The sequence below is a fragment of the Salvelinus namaycush genome, chromosome 24, assembly GCF_016432855.1.
Source record: "Salvelinus namaycush isolate Seneca chromosome 24, SaNama_1.0, whole genome shotgun sequence".
Classification (NCBI taxonomy): domain Eukaryota; kingdom Metazoa; phylum Chordata; class Actinopteri; order Salmoniformes; family Salmonidae; genus Salvelinus; species Salvelinus namaycush.
The window spans coordinates 20,971,119-20,991,404 of NC_052330.1; the positions used below are offsets into that span (position 1 = coordinate 20,971,119).

Here is a 20,286-nt window from a genome sequence, read left to right on the forward strand (position 1 = left end):
TTCAAGGGGAGAAGCAGTGTCCTCTACCACAGTGGAAATTGCTACCACGTTGCCTCTAACAAACTATAATTTATTCATTGGTTTGATGCTATAGTTGATATCATGTTTGGATGCTTGTTGTTTTGGGTTGATCAAGAAGATTGACGCTCCACTCGGTTGCTGGTTCAAATGGTACAGTAGGCCGCACTATTTTAGGATGCTGCTTGATCAAGGTTGTACATATTCAGACAATAGATGATGAAAACTGTGTCAATTATGTAAAAAATCTAAGTGGGGGGTGGTGTAACGCTCGTCGTTGGAATCAGAAGAGGAGGACCAATGCGCAGAGTGGTAAGTATCCAGCGCTCTAACATCCATGCGAATGGAGAGGGGTTGGAGAGTGGATGGAGAGGGGTTGAGTGGGGATGAGGGGTTGAGTGGGGATGCCTAGCTTGGACACCAGGGTAACGTCCATAAGACTCACATCGGCCCCCGAGTTGATGAGTAGCTGGAGAGACTTGGATTGGTCGCCCCACAGTAGGATGGCATGGAGACGGGGGCGAGCAAGGGGAGAAGAAAAATGATCTAACTCCAACATATGAGCTAGGTCTCTGGAAGGGACAGATAGACACAAAATGACCGGCAGTACCGCAATACAGACAACTCTGGGTGTCAAGTCTGCATGCACGTTCGGCTGCAGACAGCCTAACCCTGCCGAGCTACATTGGCTCGGGAAGAGGTGAATCGGCAGTCTTCGGAGGCTCTTGGAGGAACTCGGGTAGGCTCAGATCCTCTCGGAGACGTAGATGCCGGGGACTTCCGGAGTTCATCAGATGCAAGGTGGGATCCTCGAGTGAGCGATTGGGACCGCAATCAGACCTCTTCTCACTCCTACGTTTCCGTAGCCGACCATCGATCCGGATAGTTAAAGCGATGAGTGAGTCGACATCCATCGGTAGTTCCCGGGCTTCAAGCTCGTCCTTTACTTTCTCCGATAATCTGTGCAGGAACGTGTCGAACAGCGCTTCTGGGTTCCAGGCACCCTCCGCTGCTAGCATGCAGAAATCCACCGCGTAGTCTGCCACACTGAGGGTGTCCTGCCGAAGCTGGAGTAACTTCCGTGCAGCCTCTCTCCCAGACACCGGAGCCTCAAACTTTTTTCATCTCTGCCACGAATCCCTCCAGACTAAAGCATACGGCCGACTGTTGTTCCCAAACTTTGTAGCCCAGGCGAGGGCCCTTCCGGGCGAGGAAACACCGAGCGAGAAGCGCCCGACAGGTGCCCGACTCTCCATTGAAGCGCTCCGGGGGAGGTAAGCTGAGTTCCCGTGAAACTGGGGTGATGGCGCTGCTACCAGCCGGGTTCTGAGGGGCTTCGAGGTTACCGTCGTGGTAGGCTGCCTAGTAGACAACCCATGGAATTGCTCCCGCAATGTGTCCAATGTTTGGTCGTGACGTTCGACCACGGCCTGGAACCCCTCCATTGAGACCGCGAAGCAACTCCTCTTGCCTACCAATGGTGTCTCCTTGGGAGAAGATGACATAGCGGAGCTGGCCCAAGTCTGCTGGGTCAGTCAGGGCCAGTTCGTACTATCACATTTCAAGGTAAGACCCAGATGCAGACTGTGTCGAAGTAACAATGTTTGTTACAACAACATGGGCAAAGGTACAGGACGGCAGCCAGTATCAGGGTCAGGTCAGGCAGAGGTCGGTAATCCAGAGTAGTGGGGAAAAGGTACAGGATGGCAGGTAGTCTCAGGGTCAGGCAGAGGGGTCAAAGCCGGGAAAAACTAGAAAACAGGAACTAAGACAAGAGCAAGGGGGAAAACGCTAGTAGGTTCTATGAACAAAACGAACTGGCAACAGACAAACAGAACACAGGTATAAATACATAGGGGATAACAGGAAAGATGGGTGACACCTGGAGGGGGGTAGAGACAAGCACAAAGACAGGTAAAACAGATCAGGGTGTGACACAGAAACGCATGGAAAAACAGATATTCAGGAAATCAATCAAAAGGAAGTTTGTTTTAAAGTGTCTGTCCTATATCTGAGAGATATAAGAAAGCTCAGGAAATTATTTATATATATTTTTACCCATATTTAACAAACAGTGGGCCAAACTGATGTTTTTGTGAGATGACAGATTTTCGGGATATTTGATTGTCTGACAAACACCGCTGTAGTTCAGTGATATCTCAGATTTTGATGGGGAAATGTTTATGCTAATTGATTTTCCAGGGGGAGCGGACATTGACATTAGGGGGTTCTTAAAAACATTAAATAATAACATCATCCTAAGAGCGTTGGGCCGAGCTGACTAGGAGAAAATTCTGTCAATGTGCCCTTGAGCAATTGCTCCTGTAAGTCGCTCTGGATAAGAGTGTTTGCTAAATAACTCAAATGTAATGTGATAACCTATTACATTAAGTGGGTAAAAGTTATTACATTAAGCGTTCATAATTTGTATTATATTAACCGGCAAGTTATTACATTAACCCGGCTTTAAAAGTTATTACAAATAGAACATTTATAACATTAACCAGTACTATTACATTGACCGGTGCTATTACATTGACCGGTGCTATTACATTAACCGGTGCTATTACAATGACCGGTGCTATTATAATGACAGGTGCTATTACAATGACAGATGCTATTACATTAACCGGTGCTATTACATTGATCGGTGCTATTACATTGACCGGTGCTATTACAATGACCGGTGCTATTACATTGACCGGTGCTATTACATTGACCGGTGCTATTACAATGACCGGTGCTATTACAATGACCGGTGTTATTACATTGATCGGTGCTATTACATTAACCGGTGCTATTGCATTAACCGGTGCTATTACATTGACCGGTGCTATTACAATAACCGGTGGTATTACATTTACCGGTGATATTACATTGACCGGTGCTATTACATTGACCGGTGCAATTACATTAACTGGTGCCATTACATTGACCGGTGCTATTACATTAGCCGGTGCTCTTACAATGATATTTATCCTTAGCCAGTGTAATGTTGATAGGCATGTGTAAATGGCTGTCATGAAGAGACTGCACCTTAACCACAGAAAATGGGGGCTAAAGTCATATGGCTGTAGCTCATCCAAAAAGTGTGTGTGTATGTGTGTGTGTAGCTTGAAGTGTGTGTGTCTTGTTTGATGTTGGTGTGGGGACACGAGGAAACCGATTAGCAGACGATCGGTTGATGGTTGCGTAATGGTGACCATGGCGACCAACCTTATGTTGGGATGCTTTGATTCCATCTTGTAATGGCGACCTAGGAGACCTGGGATTACACAACACTGGGCTGATTACTGCACCACTGGTCCAATCTGCTGTTACTGATGGGGAGGAGGGGAGGATGTTGAACAGGACATTTCCTATTTTATTATGGAATTGAGGCTTTTTGAGAAAAGATCAGAGGCAGATCAAATATACAGACGGACACACTGACAGACGGACACACTGACAGACATAGGCAGGCAGGCAGCACAGACAGCCGGACTGACAGACACATCCACAGACAACAAAGAATGAGAAACACTTAGAGCATTTCTGAGACATTCTAACAGACAAAAGGAGATAGTGAGAGAAGGCAAGAGGGAGTTGGAGAGAGACAGAGCAGAGACATTGATTGTCAAGGTCGTGGCTACCCTGGTGTACAATATGTTTCTTCTGGGACTTACAAGCTGTAACTACACTGACTCTGAAGGGAGGACACTGAAAACATGTTCCAGGCTTCCAGTCACACACTGTTCTCTCTACAAACACACACACACACACCACACGCACGCATGCACACACACATGTACACACATACCCACAAACACGCATACGCACACACACTATCCTCTCTCTGGCTCAGACAATAATGCCTATTTACTCTCCCATTGCATCTCAGCCAGATGCTAACAAAAGAACACTGCGTTTTCTCCTACCACCTCTAACAGCATACTGCTATTGTGCTGCAATATTATGTGTAGGTATTTCAGGTCTGTGGTATTACTCCATATTCCTTCAGTTCAGCTCAGTTCATTTTCATCCAAAGCTTTATTGGGCAAAATAATGTTCCATAATCAAAGATCCCACTGGGCAAAAAAAAGGGATTGACTCAACGTTGTTTCCACGTCATTTCAACCCCCAAAATCAATGTGATGACGTTGAATCAACGTAGATTGGCAAAAAGTCATCAGCATAAGGGCATTTCTTTTTTTTTTCACCCAATTGTTTACCTAAATCCAATGACATTTCACATTCAATTCATGTTAGTTGATAATTCGACCAAATGTAAATCAAAACTAGACGTTGAACTGACGTCTGTGCCCAGTGGGATGTTAACTTCAGTTTAATATTGAGAAACGCTTTTAATATGTTACTATATATCCCTACTGTACCAAGCCTCAAGCTCATATATTTTATCAACATCTTGAAGACACTTATGTCCTTTGGGAACTGTATATTTCAGAGAATAATTTGAGAGAATATACCCTACATATTGTGTTGATGAATGACATCTATCTTTCTTTTTGTTTTGTTTTTTTCCATGCAGATTTTCAGGAACCTTATGCTGTAGTGGTCCTTCTAGAAAAGGATTTAGTAGTAATCGACCTTGCACAAAATGGGTACGTCTGAGTGTATGTTAAAGTACTGAACATGCCGTATTAACATAAAATATGTAGCTACTGTATTATTCGGACTTCCTGAATGTTCCTACTCATTTAAAATACTACAGTTATTACTAACTAACAGGTAGCATACTTTTTATCACTGTAGATTTAACTTAGATTCTGTACTTTCATTCATTTCCATTCTATTGCATGCATCTCTTTTCAATGTCTCGTGGCCTGCCGTTGTAGGGACTAAAACTGTGAGCTGTAACTGTATGTCCCCTTTCCCAGTTACCCCATATTCGAGAACCCCTATCCACTGACCATCCATGAGTCTCCGGTTACCTGCTGTGAGTACTTTGCTGACTGCCCTGTGGACCTCATACCCGCACTTTACTCTGTTGGCTCCAGACAGAAACGACAGGGCTACAGCAAAAAGGTAAGGACCACACTTTTCTACAATACACCCTCTCAGCTACTGGGCTCCTCATAATGGCAGTACTGTGGAACTGGCTTGGAGGTCCAGAGTTGAGTTTGAGGGTGCTATACCATCATATCCCGTCAATGTTTATGTTGAAGGATATACAGTAAATAACATTCGGTAGTCCAATCTCCACCTTGTTCTGCATCTTATCTCCTGTTTGTTTTTTCTTTTAAAATCTAACAATTTATCCTTTCATTTATCCTACATGTTCTCTAATTCTAGCTTTATTCTACCCTCTATCCCGTCTCTCTCTGTTCTGCTTCTTTTTAATTCATTGTGTTCTTGTTATATTCTCCCGCGCTGTTGGAAATGTCACCATGTACTGACCCTCTCCTCCCTCTCATCTCTCCATCCCTTTATCTCCCTGCCTGCTTCTTTCTACTGTGTGTCAAGTAAGGGGTAGCTGTGGGAAGCGTTCTTACTGAAAGATCAATGTTGAGTCATACCACTGACCTTTGTATGTTCTACTGCGTTTAACACAACCTAAAAAACACATTTACGCTCTCTCAGACAGACACACACACACACACACACACACACACACACACACACACACACACACACACACACACACACACACACACACACACACACACACACACACACACACACACACACACACACACGTGCATTGACAAACACACACACACGTGCATTGACAAACACACACACCGTGGTAAAGGTTCCCTCTATCTCTAAGACAAATGATGTCCCATCAGCCCACTGGCTAAGAGAAGGCATGTGTCTCTGTCCTCTTGCTTCCCTCCTGTCTCATTCCAATGGTCTCATTACAGTATGTTTATAATATTTGGTTCAATGTGTAGGCTAGATTGGATCTGACAACATCTTATCACTGATTTCCTTATACCTTACGCATGTATCAATCTCAACGATTACCATTTCTTGTTGTTGTCTTGTTTGTGTTGTTCTGTTTTGGTGTATTGTGTTGTCCAGGAGTGGCCAATCAGTGGTGGTAACTGGGGCCTCGGCACACAGAGCTACCCTGAGATCATCATCACTGGGTAGGAGACCCAACTCTATTTAATCATATTGCCTTCCTCTATCCTTCTTCTATCCTGCCTAGCAGTCATGAGAGGAAAAAACTCAGAGACAGGGAGAAGAAGCCTTTTAGAATACTTGAACTTAGCAATGTGACATTGAAGAATGGCTTGGCAGAAGGGGTCTCTTTACACGCCTCTCTCTCTCCCTCCCTCTCTCCCCCTCCCTTTCTTGTCACCTCCAGACATCCCTGTGTTAGTATTCCCCCCACGTCTATCTCTGTCTCTCTCTCTAGCGCTCTCTCTCGCGCTCTCTGTCTATCTATCTCTCTCTCTCTCACGCTCTCTCTTTCCTCAGCTGAAGAGAGATTGTTCCTCCAGTTACACAAAGTGCAGATTATACAGGTCAATCCCAGAATGCATTGCACCACTAGACACAGGGTTATGGTGTGTCTCCTCTCATGTGGATGTATTCGTCTGTAGAGCTGAATCTAGACAATCATGACAGGTAGAGCCAAGCTGAATCATTAGAGATGTGGGTGTGTATGCAAAAAGCTGAAGTGGTAATTATTCCCTCTCTGATTCTCTACCCTCTCTCCTTCCCTCGCCGGTTCTCTCTTTCTCTTTATGATTTCACAGGCATGCTGATGGGACTGTGAAGTTTTGGGATGCTTCTGCAAGTAAGTGCCTTTACATGGACTTCCTTATGTGTAATATCTCGGGCCTAGATGGCCTTATAGTTTCCCTATTCTATACTGTCTCCCAATGTGTTTGTGTGTAACTGAGCCGTCTCCTATCTTTTCCCAGTAATGCTCCAGGTACTGTACAAGCTGAAGACGGCCAAGGTGTTTGAGAAGAGCAGGAATAATAAGGAGGACAAGCAGAACACAGAGATTGTGGATGAGGACCCGTTTGCCATCCAGATCATGGCCTGGTGTCCTGAGAGCAGGAAGCTGTGTGTGGCCGGGGTGTCTGCCAACCTCATCATATACCGCTTCAGCAAGCAGGAGATCACCACCGAGGTCGTACAGGTGGGGCGGCGTGTGTGTGTGTTTGGAGGCAAAAGAAACGCACACCTATTTAGGCAAGATGCTGGCTAGCGGAGTAGAACACTTGAAAAAGAAAAGGAGAACCACACACTCTAGGAGCTCAGATGCAATAATTTAATAACGTAATAACCAACGTTTCGACAGACAAGCTGTCTTTGTGTGTGTGTTTAACATGTCTCTGTACTGACCATGTTGGATCGTTGGATAGTGTAAACTGAGAAACACTCACATTTACTCTTGATGCTTATAGCCTGGCAATATGGATGCCATGACGACAGACGCACAGTGTAGTGGTAAATATAGCATCCTGTAGACAACTAGATTCTCCCATACTGAGCAGAGTCATTATTGGTTCAGTGGTGTTTCTTGGATCCTGAAGGCTGTTCCTAGAGACAGTGTTTACCTCCCAATGCCTCATTAGATGAGTCTCCAGCCAGTAAGAACACAATATGGTTGCCATGCCAACATACATAGTGGTAAACAACCTGTATCATTATTTTGTGGCAGCTATGAGTAGTGATGATAATAATGATCTGTGTCTGACCAAGATCAAGTGTGTGACCTGTGGAGAGATTGAAAGCAGAGTTTGAGAGAGAGAGAGAGAGAGAGGGGACCAATCAGTATCACATGCATAAATGCCAATAATGCTATTGAGACTCCCATCATGCACACACACACACATAGACACACACACACACACACATTATTTCTGGCTGCTGAACTCATTATTGAGTCTCTGGAATGTGTGTGTTCCCTAGCTGTTGGAGGTACGTCTGCAGTACGAGGTGAATGACATGGAGTCCCCTCCAGAGGGGGGAGGAGGGGGGGACCGTGACCTGCCCACCCCAGGAGCAGCCTCACCTAGCCCCCAGACCACCGGACCCCCGACTCACCCCTCCACCAGCAGCAACTCCTCTGACGGGGTCCGAGACAACGTACCCTGCCTCAAGTATGCACCCTGCACCACCACCGGCTCCCATACAGTAGTTACACACACGTACACTCTGCAACAAACTGTGCCTTAGGGATGCACAACCGACCTACAATCTCTCTAGGCTATTCAATACAATTGCATTCTTTTTCTCTCTCCTTCTCTGTCTGTAGGGTGCGTAGTACCCCTCTGAAGCAGTCTTCAGGGTATCAGGTAGAGTTGGTGGTGCAGCTGGTGTGGGTAAGTGGAGAGCCCCCCCAACAGATCACCAGCTTGGCCCTCAACTCCTCCTACGGCCTGTAAGTATAAGGTGGTAGACAGTATATCTACATGAGATTTACTGTGAACCCTAATGAAACAACCCAATATGACACTTCAATCTGGAGCTCTGTGCAAACCAACCAAGGATACTGTGAAAGTAAGATCATTTTAGGGAGCGGTAATGTTGTTCTCAACTTGAGAAACAGGTCCTCAATTCGAAGAGTCAAAATGTGGTTGTGAGCCATGGATTTGATATGATTTCCCTCGTACAGCTGAGCTGGAATGGAGTCAAGCTGTGTCTACACGGTTTATGTCCTCAGGGAAATTCTCTCTGAGACTTCTGCTGCTTTGCTTTCTGGAAGAACTAGCTATATTTAATCTAAACCCCAAACCCCAATCTCATATCTCTTTTTATATCTCCCTCTCTTTCTCTACTTCTCTCTATCCCTCCATCCCTCCCTCTCCCTCCCCTTCCTCTCTCCAACAGGATTGTGTTTGGGAACAGTAATGGGCTGGCAGTGGTGGACTACCTCCAGAAGACAGTGCTGTTGAACCTGGGGACAGTGGAGCTGTATGGGTCTAACGATCCCTACCAGAGACAGGCTCGCTCTCCACGCAAGACACGCCAGCCCGCCGGAGGTAATGGTAAAGACCTTTACCACTTCACTGATTTACCACCACACAGATAGCCTTCTGCAGGGTTGTATCACAGGAGGCTGCTGAGGGAAGGGCGGCTCATAATAATGGACGGAATGGAGCAAATGGAATGGCATCAAACACATGGAAACCATAATGTGTTTGATGTATTTGATACCATTCCACTAATTCCGCTCCAGCCATTACCACGAGCCCGTCCTCCCCAATTAAGGTGCCACCAACCTCCTGTGGTTTGTACTATATATGGCCTTACAGTAGATGGTCGTTTGTAGCATGACTTATGACTTATGTCATCTTAATAATTGTAATACTTACAGGTGTGTAGATATAGGCTTACGTAGTCTTGTACGATGTTACAAGGATGAGGGGTATATTTGGTAGATGTGCGTGTAGACTGTTCAGTCTGTATCACCTGCACATGTAGGCAGTCAAAAAAAGCAATGACGGTGACAAGGTTGTACGAGGTTCTCTGTCTTCTCTCCTCCGTCTCTGTATCTTTGCAATTCCTTGAAAGGATTTTGAATGGTTACTACATTGTTATTTTGACTATTCAGTGCATTGTCTTCTCTCTGTGGTGGCTGGCTGGCACACACACTGACACATAAACAGCCATACCTCCTACACATACAGTGTCACTGCAGCACTGTGGTGTTATTGACAGACCGCAGCATCACTGCATTAGGACATACTGCCACCTGCTGTTTGATGACGTTACTACAGTCTCCAGTATAACCAAATCAATGCCAATAACCGCTCTTGTGTAATGACTGTAACCTGCGTGGCTTAGCAACAGCTTGGTGAGGAAAATTAGGTGTGTGTGTGTGTGTGTGTGTGTGTGTGTGGTTAGTGGTGGACTGGCACCTGTCAGAGTGGGGGGAGTCTGAGGAGTAATGACTTATCAAATCAATTCAAATGTAATTTGTCACATGCGTCATAAACAACAGGTGTAGATTAACAGTGAAATGCTTATTTACAGGCCCTTCCCAACAATACAAAGATATATAAATAGAGAAATAACATTAAAGTAAAACATGTAATAAAATGTATAATAAATACACAGGGAGTAACGATCACTTGGATATATACACAGGGTACCAGTACCGAGTTGATGTGCAGGGCCTGCCTCTGATACCGCCTGGTATAGAAGTCCTGGATGGCAGGAAGCTTGGTCCCAGTGATGTACCGGGCCGTACGCACTACGCTCTGTAGCGTCTTGAGGTCGGATGCTGAGCAGTTGCCATACCAAGTGGTGTTGCAGCCAGTCAAGATGCTCTCAATGGTGCAGCTGTAGAACTTTTTGAGGATCTGAGGACTCATGCCAAATCTTTTCAGCCACCTCAGGGTGTGGACCCCGAGGAACTTGAATCTCTCGACCCGCTCCACTACAGCCCCGTCGATGTGAATCAGAGCGTGTTCGGCCCTCCGTTTCCTGTAGTCCACGATCAGCTCCTTTGACTTGCTGGCATTATGGTAGAGGTTGTTGTCCTGGCACCACACTGCCATGTATCTGACCTCCTCCCTATAGGCTGTCTCATCGTTGTCGGTGATCAGGCCTACCACTGTTGTGTCATCGGCAAACTTAGTGATGATGTTGGAGTCGTGTGTGGGTTGGGTCTGTATGTCTGTCCTACCCACAGTACTGGAGTCTGTCTGGGGCAGTGGGGCTGAGTCTTTGTCTGTGTGGGGCTGTCTGTCTGTCCATCTGGTGGTGTCTGTCAGTCTACCTGTCTGTCCGTCCTACCCAGAGAACTGGAGTCTGTCCGGGTCAGGGTCTGTATGTCTGTCCTACCCATAGTACTGGAGTCTGTCTGGGGCAGTGGGGCTGTGTTTGTGTCTGTCTGGGGCTATCTGGCTGCGTCTGTCTCTGTCTGTCTGTCTGGGTCCAGGCCTTCTGTCTCTATGTATGGGGAGGTTGTGGCAATGGCTTGGGTAGCAGTCTGTTTAGTCTGTTTCTGCTCTGGTCTGCTTCATCTGTTTGGGAGATATCATAACATCCTTATCAAACAGAAAGGAGAAAAGGACAGAGAAGAATGAATCTGTAGCTAATGATAATGATATCTAATGTCGTGCAATGTCTGTCTCTTCTGCTGCAGGTCTCTGTGACATCAACGAGGGTTCTGCCTCGGAGGACCGCTGCAAATCCCCCACTTCAGGTAAACTGTCTTTCAGCATGTTAGAGTTAGCATTACACTGGTACAGATGTAGGATCTTAATTTGATCACCCATTTGCAGGTGAACTTTCCTGCAATGCATTGTATGTAGTGTATTGGACGTTTAAAAATACTTCTGAAGTTTGTAATTTCCACTTTGACATTTTAGACTTGATTTTCCCTCACGAAAAATGTATCAACCCCTACACAAATGTATTATAATCCACATAATATTTCACATTTCCTGTTGCTGCAGGATTATTATCCTGCTGTAGCGAACTGGCTCAAATTAAGATCCTACATCTGTATCCACAGCAGTTACAACACCCACTGAACCCAGAGCAACTTGTTTAGTAACAGGTGGGTTGTTATGGGTTAAGGGACTCATAAACAAGCATGATTCACTTGAAGACCGTATATTGAGCTAACCTGAATATTATGAATCCATGCTAGAAACAGGTAGTACATCTTTGCCTGCAATTTTATTGGAATGCATGAGAGCGATTTGGTTGCTTTTGGTGAATATGGTCCTCTCTGAGATGTCACACACACCTTTGGATGTGGGAACCTTTTTCTTGAAAACCAGAAGTGTTACAGTTCTCTCTCTCTTTGATTTCACACAAACTATATTGAAGGGTCAAGTTTCCAACTGGAGTGTTTAGAGTTTAAACTAAACAATTTTTTACAGGTCTCTCCTGCTTTCAAGGAATAAAATATACTTTTAATAAAACATAAAGAAGAATAAAGAAGAGATTAGATTGATTTTGGCAGTTTTAATATGTTTTATCGAAACCTGAGACATTAGCAGTAAACTGCGGCGATGACACCATGATTTGGCGTTAACTAGACAGTTTAGGACCATTAAACTCCCCGAATCAGTGAATAAGTACTCTATAGTCAGTCCAAGACATAAATGTAATGATTCCCACCAAATAGGACATTAGTTTATAAGGAGGGTTAGTTCATATGGACCTTCCCAAATCTTGGACTTTTTTAAATGATACTACGATATGCCCACATAATTTGTTTTCTGTCTATTGATTTTGTCTGAGTCTTCCAGACCTCATTTTGACTTTTATACGACGGGATGTAGTGGTTTCCTTTCCAGTGGGTTTTACTCATATCATGCTGGGTCATTTTCAGATCTAGGAATGAAACAAAACTACAAACTTCCATGTGAGTTTCAATTGAGATCTGATCATGTAGCTAGGAGATGCATATTCAATCATCTGTATGTATTACTACACTATTACAGAACATGGTCACAAATAGATCAACAACAAACAATAACACTTTTCACACAACTTAACCCAAGCATTTGCCTTTTTCAGATTTGCACAATCAAAACGTTATGGTCCCTTCCACAGTTACTGTCAAGTTAAGGTGCTTCATCAATGGCCCTGTCCTGGACGACTATTCTCAGTTTGCTAAATTAGCATTTGAGGTGATGAGGCATGCTAATTAGAGAACAACCCAGTTCCATCTCATTACTGGGAGCTTGACATTAACACACATACACTGGGGCTAAAACACAGAGCTGAGCTGCATTTTAAAAGGTCACACAGAAAAAAATAAGTAGCCCAGAGACTGAAGTCACACTGCTAGCTATGTTCCAGGTGTTCAGCCAACTACGCCAAACCCCAGTGTCTGGTGTCACTAGCTAGACACTGCCTCAGTTCATCTGCTATTTATGAGGATGGCATATCTGGTCTCCAGTCTTGACTTGAGCATATGTCTACTCCTAATTGAGATTCTAGAATCGTTGGGAGTCAACAAGGCTTTAAAGTTTTGGCCGCTAGGAAAATAATTAGTCTGAACAAAAATGTACACTATGTCTACAAATATTCTGCATGCGCCCAGGTAGTTGAAAATTAAGATTGAGGCAAATTGCTACCAATTGGTTCTCGTCTTACAATGATAGCAAGTAGAAAAACTCCTTTCACGAATGGACACATTTCGGGGAACTGTGATTGGTAGGCGGTATGGTAAAGTACCAGGATGTTTCTAACTGCACGTCTATCTACTTCCTCCCAAAAGTGTTGGCGTCAAACCATCAGCAATTCTACAATGGAGGTGGGGGTAGAGGAGGTAAGAGTGGCCAAAGACATCAACCATGGAGTAGTTTGGGCAGGGATAGTACACTGTATAAGATAAGTTGTCAGCCACTGTTTTGTTGTAGCAACCTGTCTCTGTCTCACCTCAGTGGCACTGAATCACTGTTTGGCCTAGAACAAACCTTGAATAAAATCTTATACACACACAGACACACACTTATAATGGTATACCCTAGACCTCCATTGCATGCTACATGTTTGTAGCACGTATGTCACATTGTGAAATGTGCCTGTGGCAATTGTCCTTCAAAGATTGTCCCTCCTTCACTCCGGCTCCTGATTGGCTGTCTGTAGTTATGACATCACAGCAGTCTATTTGTAGTCACTCTGTACTTTCCTAACTCTGTCTTCTGTCTGACACCGTTGACTTTGCGGCAAGATTTATATTCAGAACACTGTCATTCTCTACCTCATAGATTTAGGATAAATGGGCAGTTTAAGAAGTGTGTTATTTTCTTAAAAGACAAATAATTTTAAGAAATCTTTGATTTAGGTGCAAAGCATCTCTAACATTAGTTAATAAATAATAGAAATGGACTGTAAGGCTAGTCAAATGTCAAAACCAAAACCTCACGAGGCTCCAAAAGTTAACATAGTTCTGACTACCTAGCTAAAAGTGCCTTGTAGGCCCTACCAGAGATGCATCTTTCCTGCTTGTACTGTACTGTATTTCCACTGTTTTCTTCCATCCTACTCACTTCCTGTTTCCTTCCTGTCTTTGGTGCATGCTCCTGTGGCATGGGGGTTCTGAATGAATGTGTATCTTCTTACTATTCCTCTCTTCTACTATTCCTACTATTCTCTACTATTCCTCTCTGCTATGTACAACAGCTTACTTCCTTGTTGTTATTTTGTCCGTCCCAGCATGCCTCTGTGATTCAACAGGGTTGTCTTCCTGTGATGCCCTAATACTTCCTTCCTGTTTAATTCTAAAGCATTTTGCCTCCCCTGAAGCACAATGAAGCAAACGCCAACAGTTATACCAAAGCGTATGTGTGTAGTAATGCTATAAGCACAACCACATCCCAGTCCTAGCTGCTAGCTCCTAACTCCTAGCTCCTAGCTAGCTTTGCATGGCCTGTCGTGTTAGCTTAGGTGTGTGTTTGTAAAGAGGGGTGTTCTCTTTTTTCCAGCAAAGATGTCACGGAAATTAAGCTTGCCTACTGAGCTAAAGCCAGACTTGGGTAAGCCTTAACTTCGTGTTAACATTTAGCGTTTTTTAATATTTTTTTTCTCCCAAAACTGGACTTCACTGTATCCTTAAGTCCAAATGGTCTCCCGATATGAGCATCTCAAGGGAATAATGTGAGTTCCATAGTTACTATCCATTAATAGAAGCTTATGTAGTTTTCTATAAGATTTTAGTATATGTATAATGCCCTAGAGGTGGCAAAGAGCCCTGTTGATGGGCTCATGACTACCAAAAGCATAGATACATCCTATATATTTCCTAAACAATGCTGTCAGACTAACTGATGATCACCATTTGGCAGTGTCTGCTACTTCTTGAGACAAACCTGGAGACAAGAGGTGGAGAGGACAGACATACAGAACATTTCTGTTGGGTATTTTGCTAACTGCTACGCTAAACTAACCAGGACTCTGTTGCACAATAGAGCTTTCTGTGTATATGTGTTTTCTGCAGCATTCTCTTCCTATTTTCTATTTCCTACCTGTTTCTTTTGTGTTTGGTCCTTTCCAAAAGTTTTAAAAATATTCTTGTAGGAGACCGACAGATATAAATACAGAAAGAAACATTGTTCTTTCATGTTTTTGAACTGCACAGTTTACCCAAAAACGAAAATCACCATTTCCTTCCTAGGACCCCAAATGGCAGAACCCCTAAGATGAGGAAGAGAGGATTTATTGGGGTCAGATCCTTATTGAATATGCAAAATCTGTCAAATGCAGCGATATGATAGTCTCGTAAAATATTTTTGGAGGTGTCGACATATAACACACTAACTGTGTTGTGACATATGCTGAGTGTACAAAACATTATGAACACCTGCTCTTTCCATGAAATAGACTGAGCAGGTGAATCCAGATGAAAGCTATGATCCCTTATTGATGTCACCTGTTAAATCCACTTCAATCAGTGTAGATGAAGGGGAAGAGACAGGTTAAATAAGGATTTTTAAATCTTGAGACAATTGAGACACGAATTGTGTATGTGTGCCATTCAGAGGGCAAATGGGCAAGACAAAATGTTTAAGTGCCTTTGAACGGGGTATGGTAGTAGGTGCCAGGTGCTGAGTTTTTCACACTCAACAGTTTCCCCTGTGTATCAAGAATGGTCCACCCACCCAAAGGACATCCAGCCTAGTTGACACAACTGTGGGAAGCATTGGAGTCAACATGGGCCAGCATCCCTGTTGAACGCTTTCAGCACCTAGTAGAGTCCATGCCCCAACGAATTGAGGCTGTTCTGAGGGAAAAACGGGGTGCAACTTGATATCAGGAATTTTCCTAATGTTTTGTGCACTCAGTGTATAACAACAGTGTTGTTTGTGATATATACAGTTTATAAACGTTTGTTTATTCATCTTTCCAGCAACTCACAGGGAGCTTATAAAACTGTATTAGCTTGTTATATTGACACTTGGTTTGACATTTTGATGATGTGTTGTTTTTTTACTAATGAATAAAACAAGTCCACGGTTGTAAAGTTTTAGTGAAATCTTCCCATGGGTCTGTTTCCTACGTGCAAATCTTCTTCTGCCAACGACCAACCATTCATTTTATGAGTTCCATCTGCTCCACAGATAAAAACAAGTCCTTTTCTATTTCTATGTGTCCTTACCCTTGCACCTGGACCTCAAACACTTAGTTTGCCACGTAAGGAGAAGAGTTTTCTTCAACAGATCAAGTTATTTTACAGCTGGTCTAATCTATTTTACTGAACATTTCACAAGGTGTTTTAGACCTCTTTAAAAGGAACGTCTGCTCACTGTTTTCTGCTCCTGTGTAATTGCTATTTTAGCTTAGTGATACAATAAAATGTCAACCGCAATGTTGTTTGTCAGAATCCAACTGCTCCCACCAATCATACAGCTGTTGTTCAGTATTCATGTAGTGTATGTTTGTGTATAGTGTGTTTTCTCTCCGTGTGTGCGGGTGCTTTACCTCTCTGTCCTCTCCTCTACTGTTCTCCTGTCTGTATGTCCTCCACGGGGCGCCAACCCATTAGACCACCGGGACAACTCCTTCAGCCGGTCACGCTCCTCCTCCGTCACGTCCATAGACAAGGAGGCGCGCGAGGCCATCACCTCCTTCCACTTCTGTGAGACATTCGCCCGGAAGGGGGACAGCGCCATCACACCATGCCTGTACGTGGGAACCTCCCTAGGAACAGTGCTGGCTGTGGCCCTCAACCTGCCCCCTGCTGGGGAACAAAGGCTGCTGCAGCCCGTTATCGTCTTACCTAGCGGTGGGTGTCTGGGTTATGAGTGAATGGATGGGTGTGTGTGCTTGTGTGAGTATGTTAATGAACACATAAGGAACGCTAACATCTCTTTGCTATATGTTTGCATGTTTCCGTACAAAAATTACATCCTGCTCTACACATAATCGACATCTGTACATACCGATAAATGTTTTATACATTCATTGCATTCGGAAAATGTTCAGACCCCTTGACTTTTTTTTACATTGTTATGTTACAGCCTTATTCTGAAATGGATTACATATTTTTTTTCTTCATCAATCTACACACAATACCACATAATGATAAAGCAAAAACAGATTTTTAGAAATGTTTGCAAAACAACAACTGAAGTATCACATTTACATAAGTATCCCTTTACTCAGTGCTTTGTTGAAGCACCTTTGGCAGCGATTACAGCCTTGAGTCTTCTTTGGTATGACGCTACAAGCTTGACACACCTGTATTTGTGGAGTTTCTCCCATTCTTCGCTGCAGGTCCTCTCAAGCTCTGTCAGGTTGGATAGGAGGCGTCGCTGCACAGCTATTTTCAGGTCTCTCCAGAGATGTTCGATCGGGTTCAAGTCCGGGCTCTGGCTGTACCACTCAAGGACATTCAGAGACTTGTCCCGAAGCCACTCCTGCGTTGTTTTGGCTGTGTGCTTAGGGTTGTTGTGGTGTTGGAAGGTGCACCTTCGCTCTGGAGCAGGTTTTCTATCAATGATCTCTCTGTACTTTGCTCCATTCATCTTTCCTTCGATTCTGACTAGCCTCCCAGTCCCTGTGGCTGAAAAACACCCCCACAGCATGATGCTGCTACCACCATGCTTCACCGTAGGGATTGTGCCAAGTTTCCTCCAGACGTGATGCTTGGCATTCAGGCCGAAGAGTTAAATCGTGGTTTAATCAAACCAGATAACCTTGTTTCTCATGGTCTGAGAGTCCTTTAGGTGCATTTGGCCTTTTACTTAGGAGTGGCTTCCGTCTGGCCACTCTACCATAAAGGCCTGATTGGTGGAGTGCTGCAGAGATGGTTGTCCTTCTTGAAGGTTCTCTCATCTCCACAGAGGAACTCTGGAGCTCTGTCAGAGTGACCATCGGGCTCTTGGTCACCTCCCTGACCAAGGCCCTTCTCCCCCGATTGCCGGGCGGCCAGCTCTAGGAAGAGTCTTGGTGGTTCCAAACTTCTTCCATTTAAGAATGATGGAGAACCACTGTGTTCTTGGGGGCCTTCAATGCTGTAGACATTATTTGTGTACCCTTCCTCAGATCTGTGCCTCGACACAATCATGTCTCAGAGCTCTATGGAGAATTCTTTCCATCTCATGGCTTGGTTTTTGCTCTGACATGCACTGTCAACTGTGGGACCTTATATAGGAAAGTGAATGCCTTTCCAAATCATGTCCAATCAATTGAATTTACCACAGGTGGACTCCAATCAGAGACTTTTCCCAAAGAATAAGGTTGTAAGGGTCTGAATACTTTCTGTATGCACTGTAGATATATTTTCAACACACTCCATCCCACTTATCTGTCCAGGTACCCTGGCGCGACTGAAGGGCAGTATCCTGAGGATGGCCTTCCTAGACAACACAGGAACCTTCCTCCCCCCTGCCTTTGAGACCTGGTATGAGCCAAACGCTGCGGGCGCCGACAGTGAGGAGCGAGACAAGGCCCGTAAACGCCGCCCGGTCTCTGTGTCGCCCTCCACCTCCCAGGAGCTGCAGGAGAGCCAGTATGCGGTGGTGTGCTCTGAGAAACAGGCTAAGGTCATAGCACTGCCCTCACAGAACTGCATCTTCAAACACAGCATCACAGAGACATCGTTCGTCCTGAGGGCTGACGTGGTCCAGATGAACATAGGGAACTGTGTGGCCTGCTTCTGTGCTAACGGACACATCATGACCCTCAGGTGAGTCAGTGAGCCATACAAACAAACACACACACACACGCACACGCACACGCACACGCACACACACACACACACACACTGGTAAAATAGATGCATATGCTAAAGCTAACTGATAATCCCTGTATTACTATAAAGAGCTTAATGAATGCTACTCAAAGTTTCTACATGAAAAACACACTCAGTAGAATGATGTTGTGTTTGAGTAACATTGTGTTGTATGTGGTCTCTCTCTCTGTCTGTCTGCAGTCTGCCGGGGCTGAGACCGTTGCTGGATGTAAACTACCTGCCACTGACAGACATGCGGATAGCCCGGACCTTCTGCTTTACCAACCTGGGCCAGGCCATGTACCTCACCTCCCCCACTGAGATACAGAGGATCACATACAGCCAGGAGACCTGTGAGAACCTGCAGGTCAGGACCAATCAATCAAGTTTATTTTATATAGCCCTTCGTACATCAGCTAATATCTCGAAGTGCTGTACAGAAACCCAGCCTAAAACCCCAAACAGCAAGCAATGCAGGTGTAGAAGCACGGTGGCTAGGAAAAACTCCCTAGAAAGGCCAAAACCTAGGAAGAAACCTAGAGAGGAACCAGGCTATGAGGGGTGGCCAGTCCTCTTCTGGCTGTGCCGGGTGGAGATTATAACAGAACTATGCCAAGATGTTCAAAATGTTCATAAGTGACAAGCATGGTCAAATAATAATCATGAATAATTTTCAGTTGGCTTTTCATAGCCGATCATTAAGAGTTGAAAACAGCAGGTCTGGGACAGGTGGCGGTTCCATAACCGCAGGCAGAACAGTTGAAACTGGAATAGCAGCAAGGCCAGGTGGACTGGGGACAGCAAGGAGTCAACATGCCCGGTAGTCCTGACGTATGGTCCTAGGGCTCAGGTCCTCCGAGAGAGAGAAAGAAAGAGAGAAGGAGAAAATTAGAGAGAGCCAAGATTTTCAAAATGTTCATAAATGACAAGCATGGTCAAATAATAATCAGGAATAAATGTCAGTTGGCTTTTCATAGCCGATCATTAAGAGTTGAAAGCAGCAGGTCTGGGACAGGTAGGGGTTCCATAACCGCAGGCAGAGCAGTTGAAACTGGAACAGCAGCAAGGCCAGGTGGACTGGGGACAGCAAGGAGTCATCATGCCCGGTTTGCCGTGACGTATGGTCCTAGGGCTCAGGTTCTCAGAGAGAGAGAAAGAAAGAGAGAACGAGAGAATTAGAGAGAGCATACTTAAATTAACACAGGACACTGGATAAGACAGGAGAAGTACTCCAGGTATAACCAACTGACCCTAGCCCCCCGACACATAAACTACTGCAGCATAAATACTGGAGGCTGAGACAGGAGCGGTCAGGAGACACTGTGGCCCCATCCGAAGATACCCCCGGACAGGGCCAAACAGGAAGGATATAACCCCACCCACTTTGCCAAAGCACAGCCCCCGCACCACTAGAGGGATATCTTCAACCACCAACTTACAATCCTGAGACAAGGCCGAGTATAGCCCACAAAGATCTCCACCACAGCACAAATCAAGGGGGGCGCCAACCCAGACAGGAAGATCACGTCAGTAACTCAACCCACTCAAGTGACGCACCCCTCCTAGGGACGGCATGAAAGAGCACCAGTAAGCCAGTGACTCAGCCCCTGTAATAGGGTTAGAGGCAGAGAATCCCAGTGGAGAGAGGGGGACCGGCC

The 20,286-nt window shown here is 44.8% G+C and overlaps 1 protein-coding gene across 2 annotated transcripts in view; it reads left to right on the top strand.

Moving 5' to 3' along the window:
- LOC120019562 (syntaxin-binding protein 5-like) overlaps positions 1 to 20,286 on the top strand; it is a 196,393-nt gene that overhangs the window by 170,631 nt on the left and 5,476 nt on the right. The window contains exons 11-24 of one of the 2 annotated variants that reach the window (XM_038962866.1): positions 4,547 to 4,619; positions 4,896 to 5,043; positions 6,043 to 6,110; positions 6,726 to 6,766; positions 6,894 to 7,117; positions 7,894 to 8,084; positions 8,240 to 8,365; positions 8,815 to 8,966; positions 11,078 to 11,137; positions 13,172 to 13,222; positions 14,382 to 14,432; positions 16,439 to 16,678; positions 18,211 to 18,583; positions 18,830 to 18,995. In XM_038962866.1, coding sequence (XP_038818794.1) covers positions 4,547 to 4,619; positions 4,896 to 5,043; positions 6,043 to 6,110; positions 6,726 to 6,766; positions 6,894 to 7,117; positions 7,894 to 8,084; positions 8,240 to 8,365; positions 8,815 to 8,966; positions 11,078 to 11,137; positions 13,172 to 13,222; positions 14,382 to 14,432; positions 16,439 to 16,678; positions 18,211 to 18,583; positions 18,830 to 18,995 — 1,964 coding nt within the window. Of the gene's footprint in view, positions 1 to 4,546; positions 4,620 to 4,895; positions 5,044 to 6,042; positions 6,111 to 6,725; positions 6,767 to 6,893; positions 7,118 to 7,893; positions 8,085 to 8,239; positions 8,366 to 8,814; positions 8,973 to 11,077; positions 11,138 to 13,171; positions 13,223 to 14,381; positions 14,433 to 16,438; positions 16,679 to 18,210; positions 18,584 to 18,829; positions 18,996 to 20,286 lie in introns of both variants that reach the window. The other variant, XM_038962867.1, reaches the window with a different exon arrangement.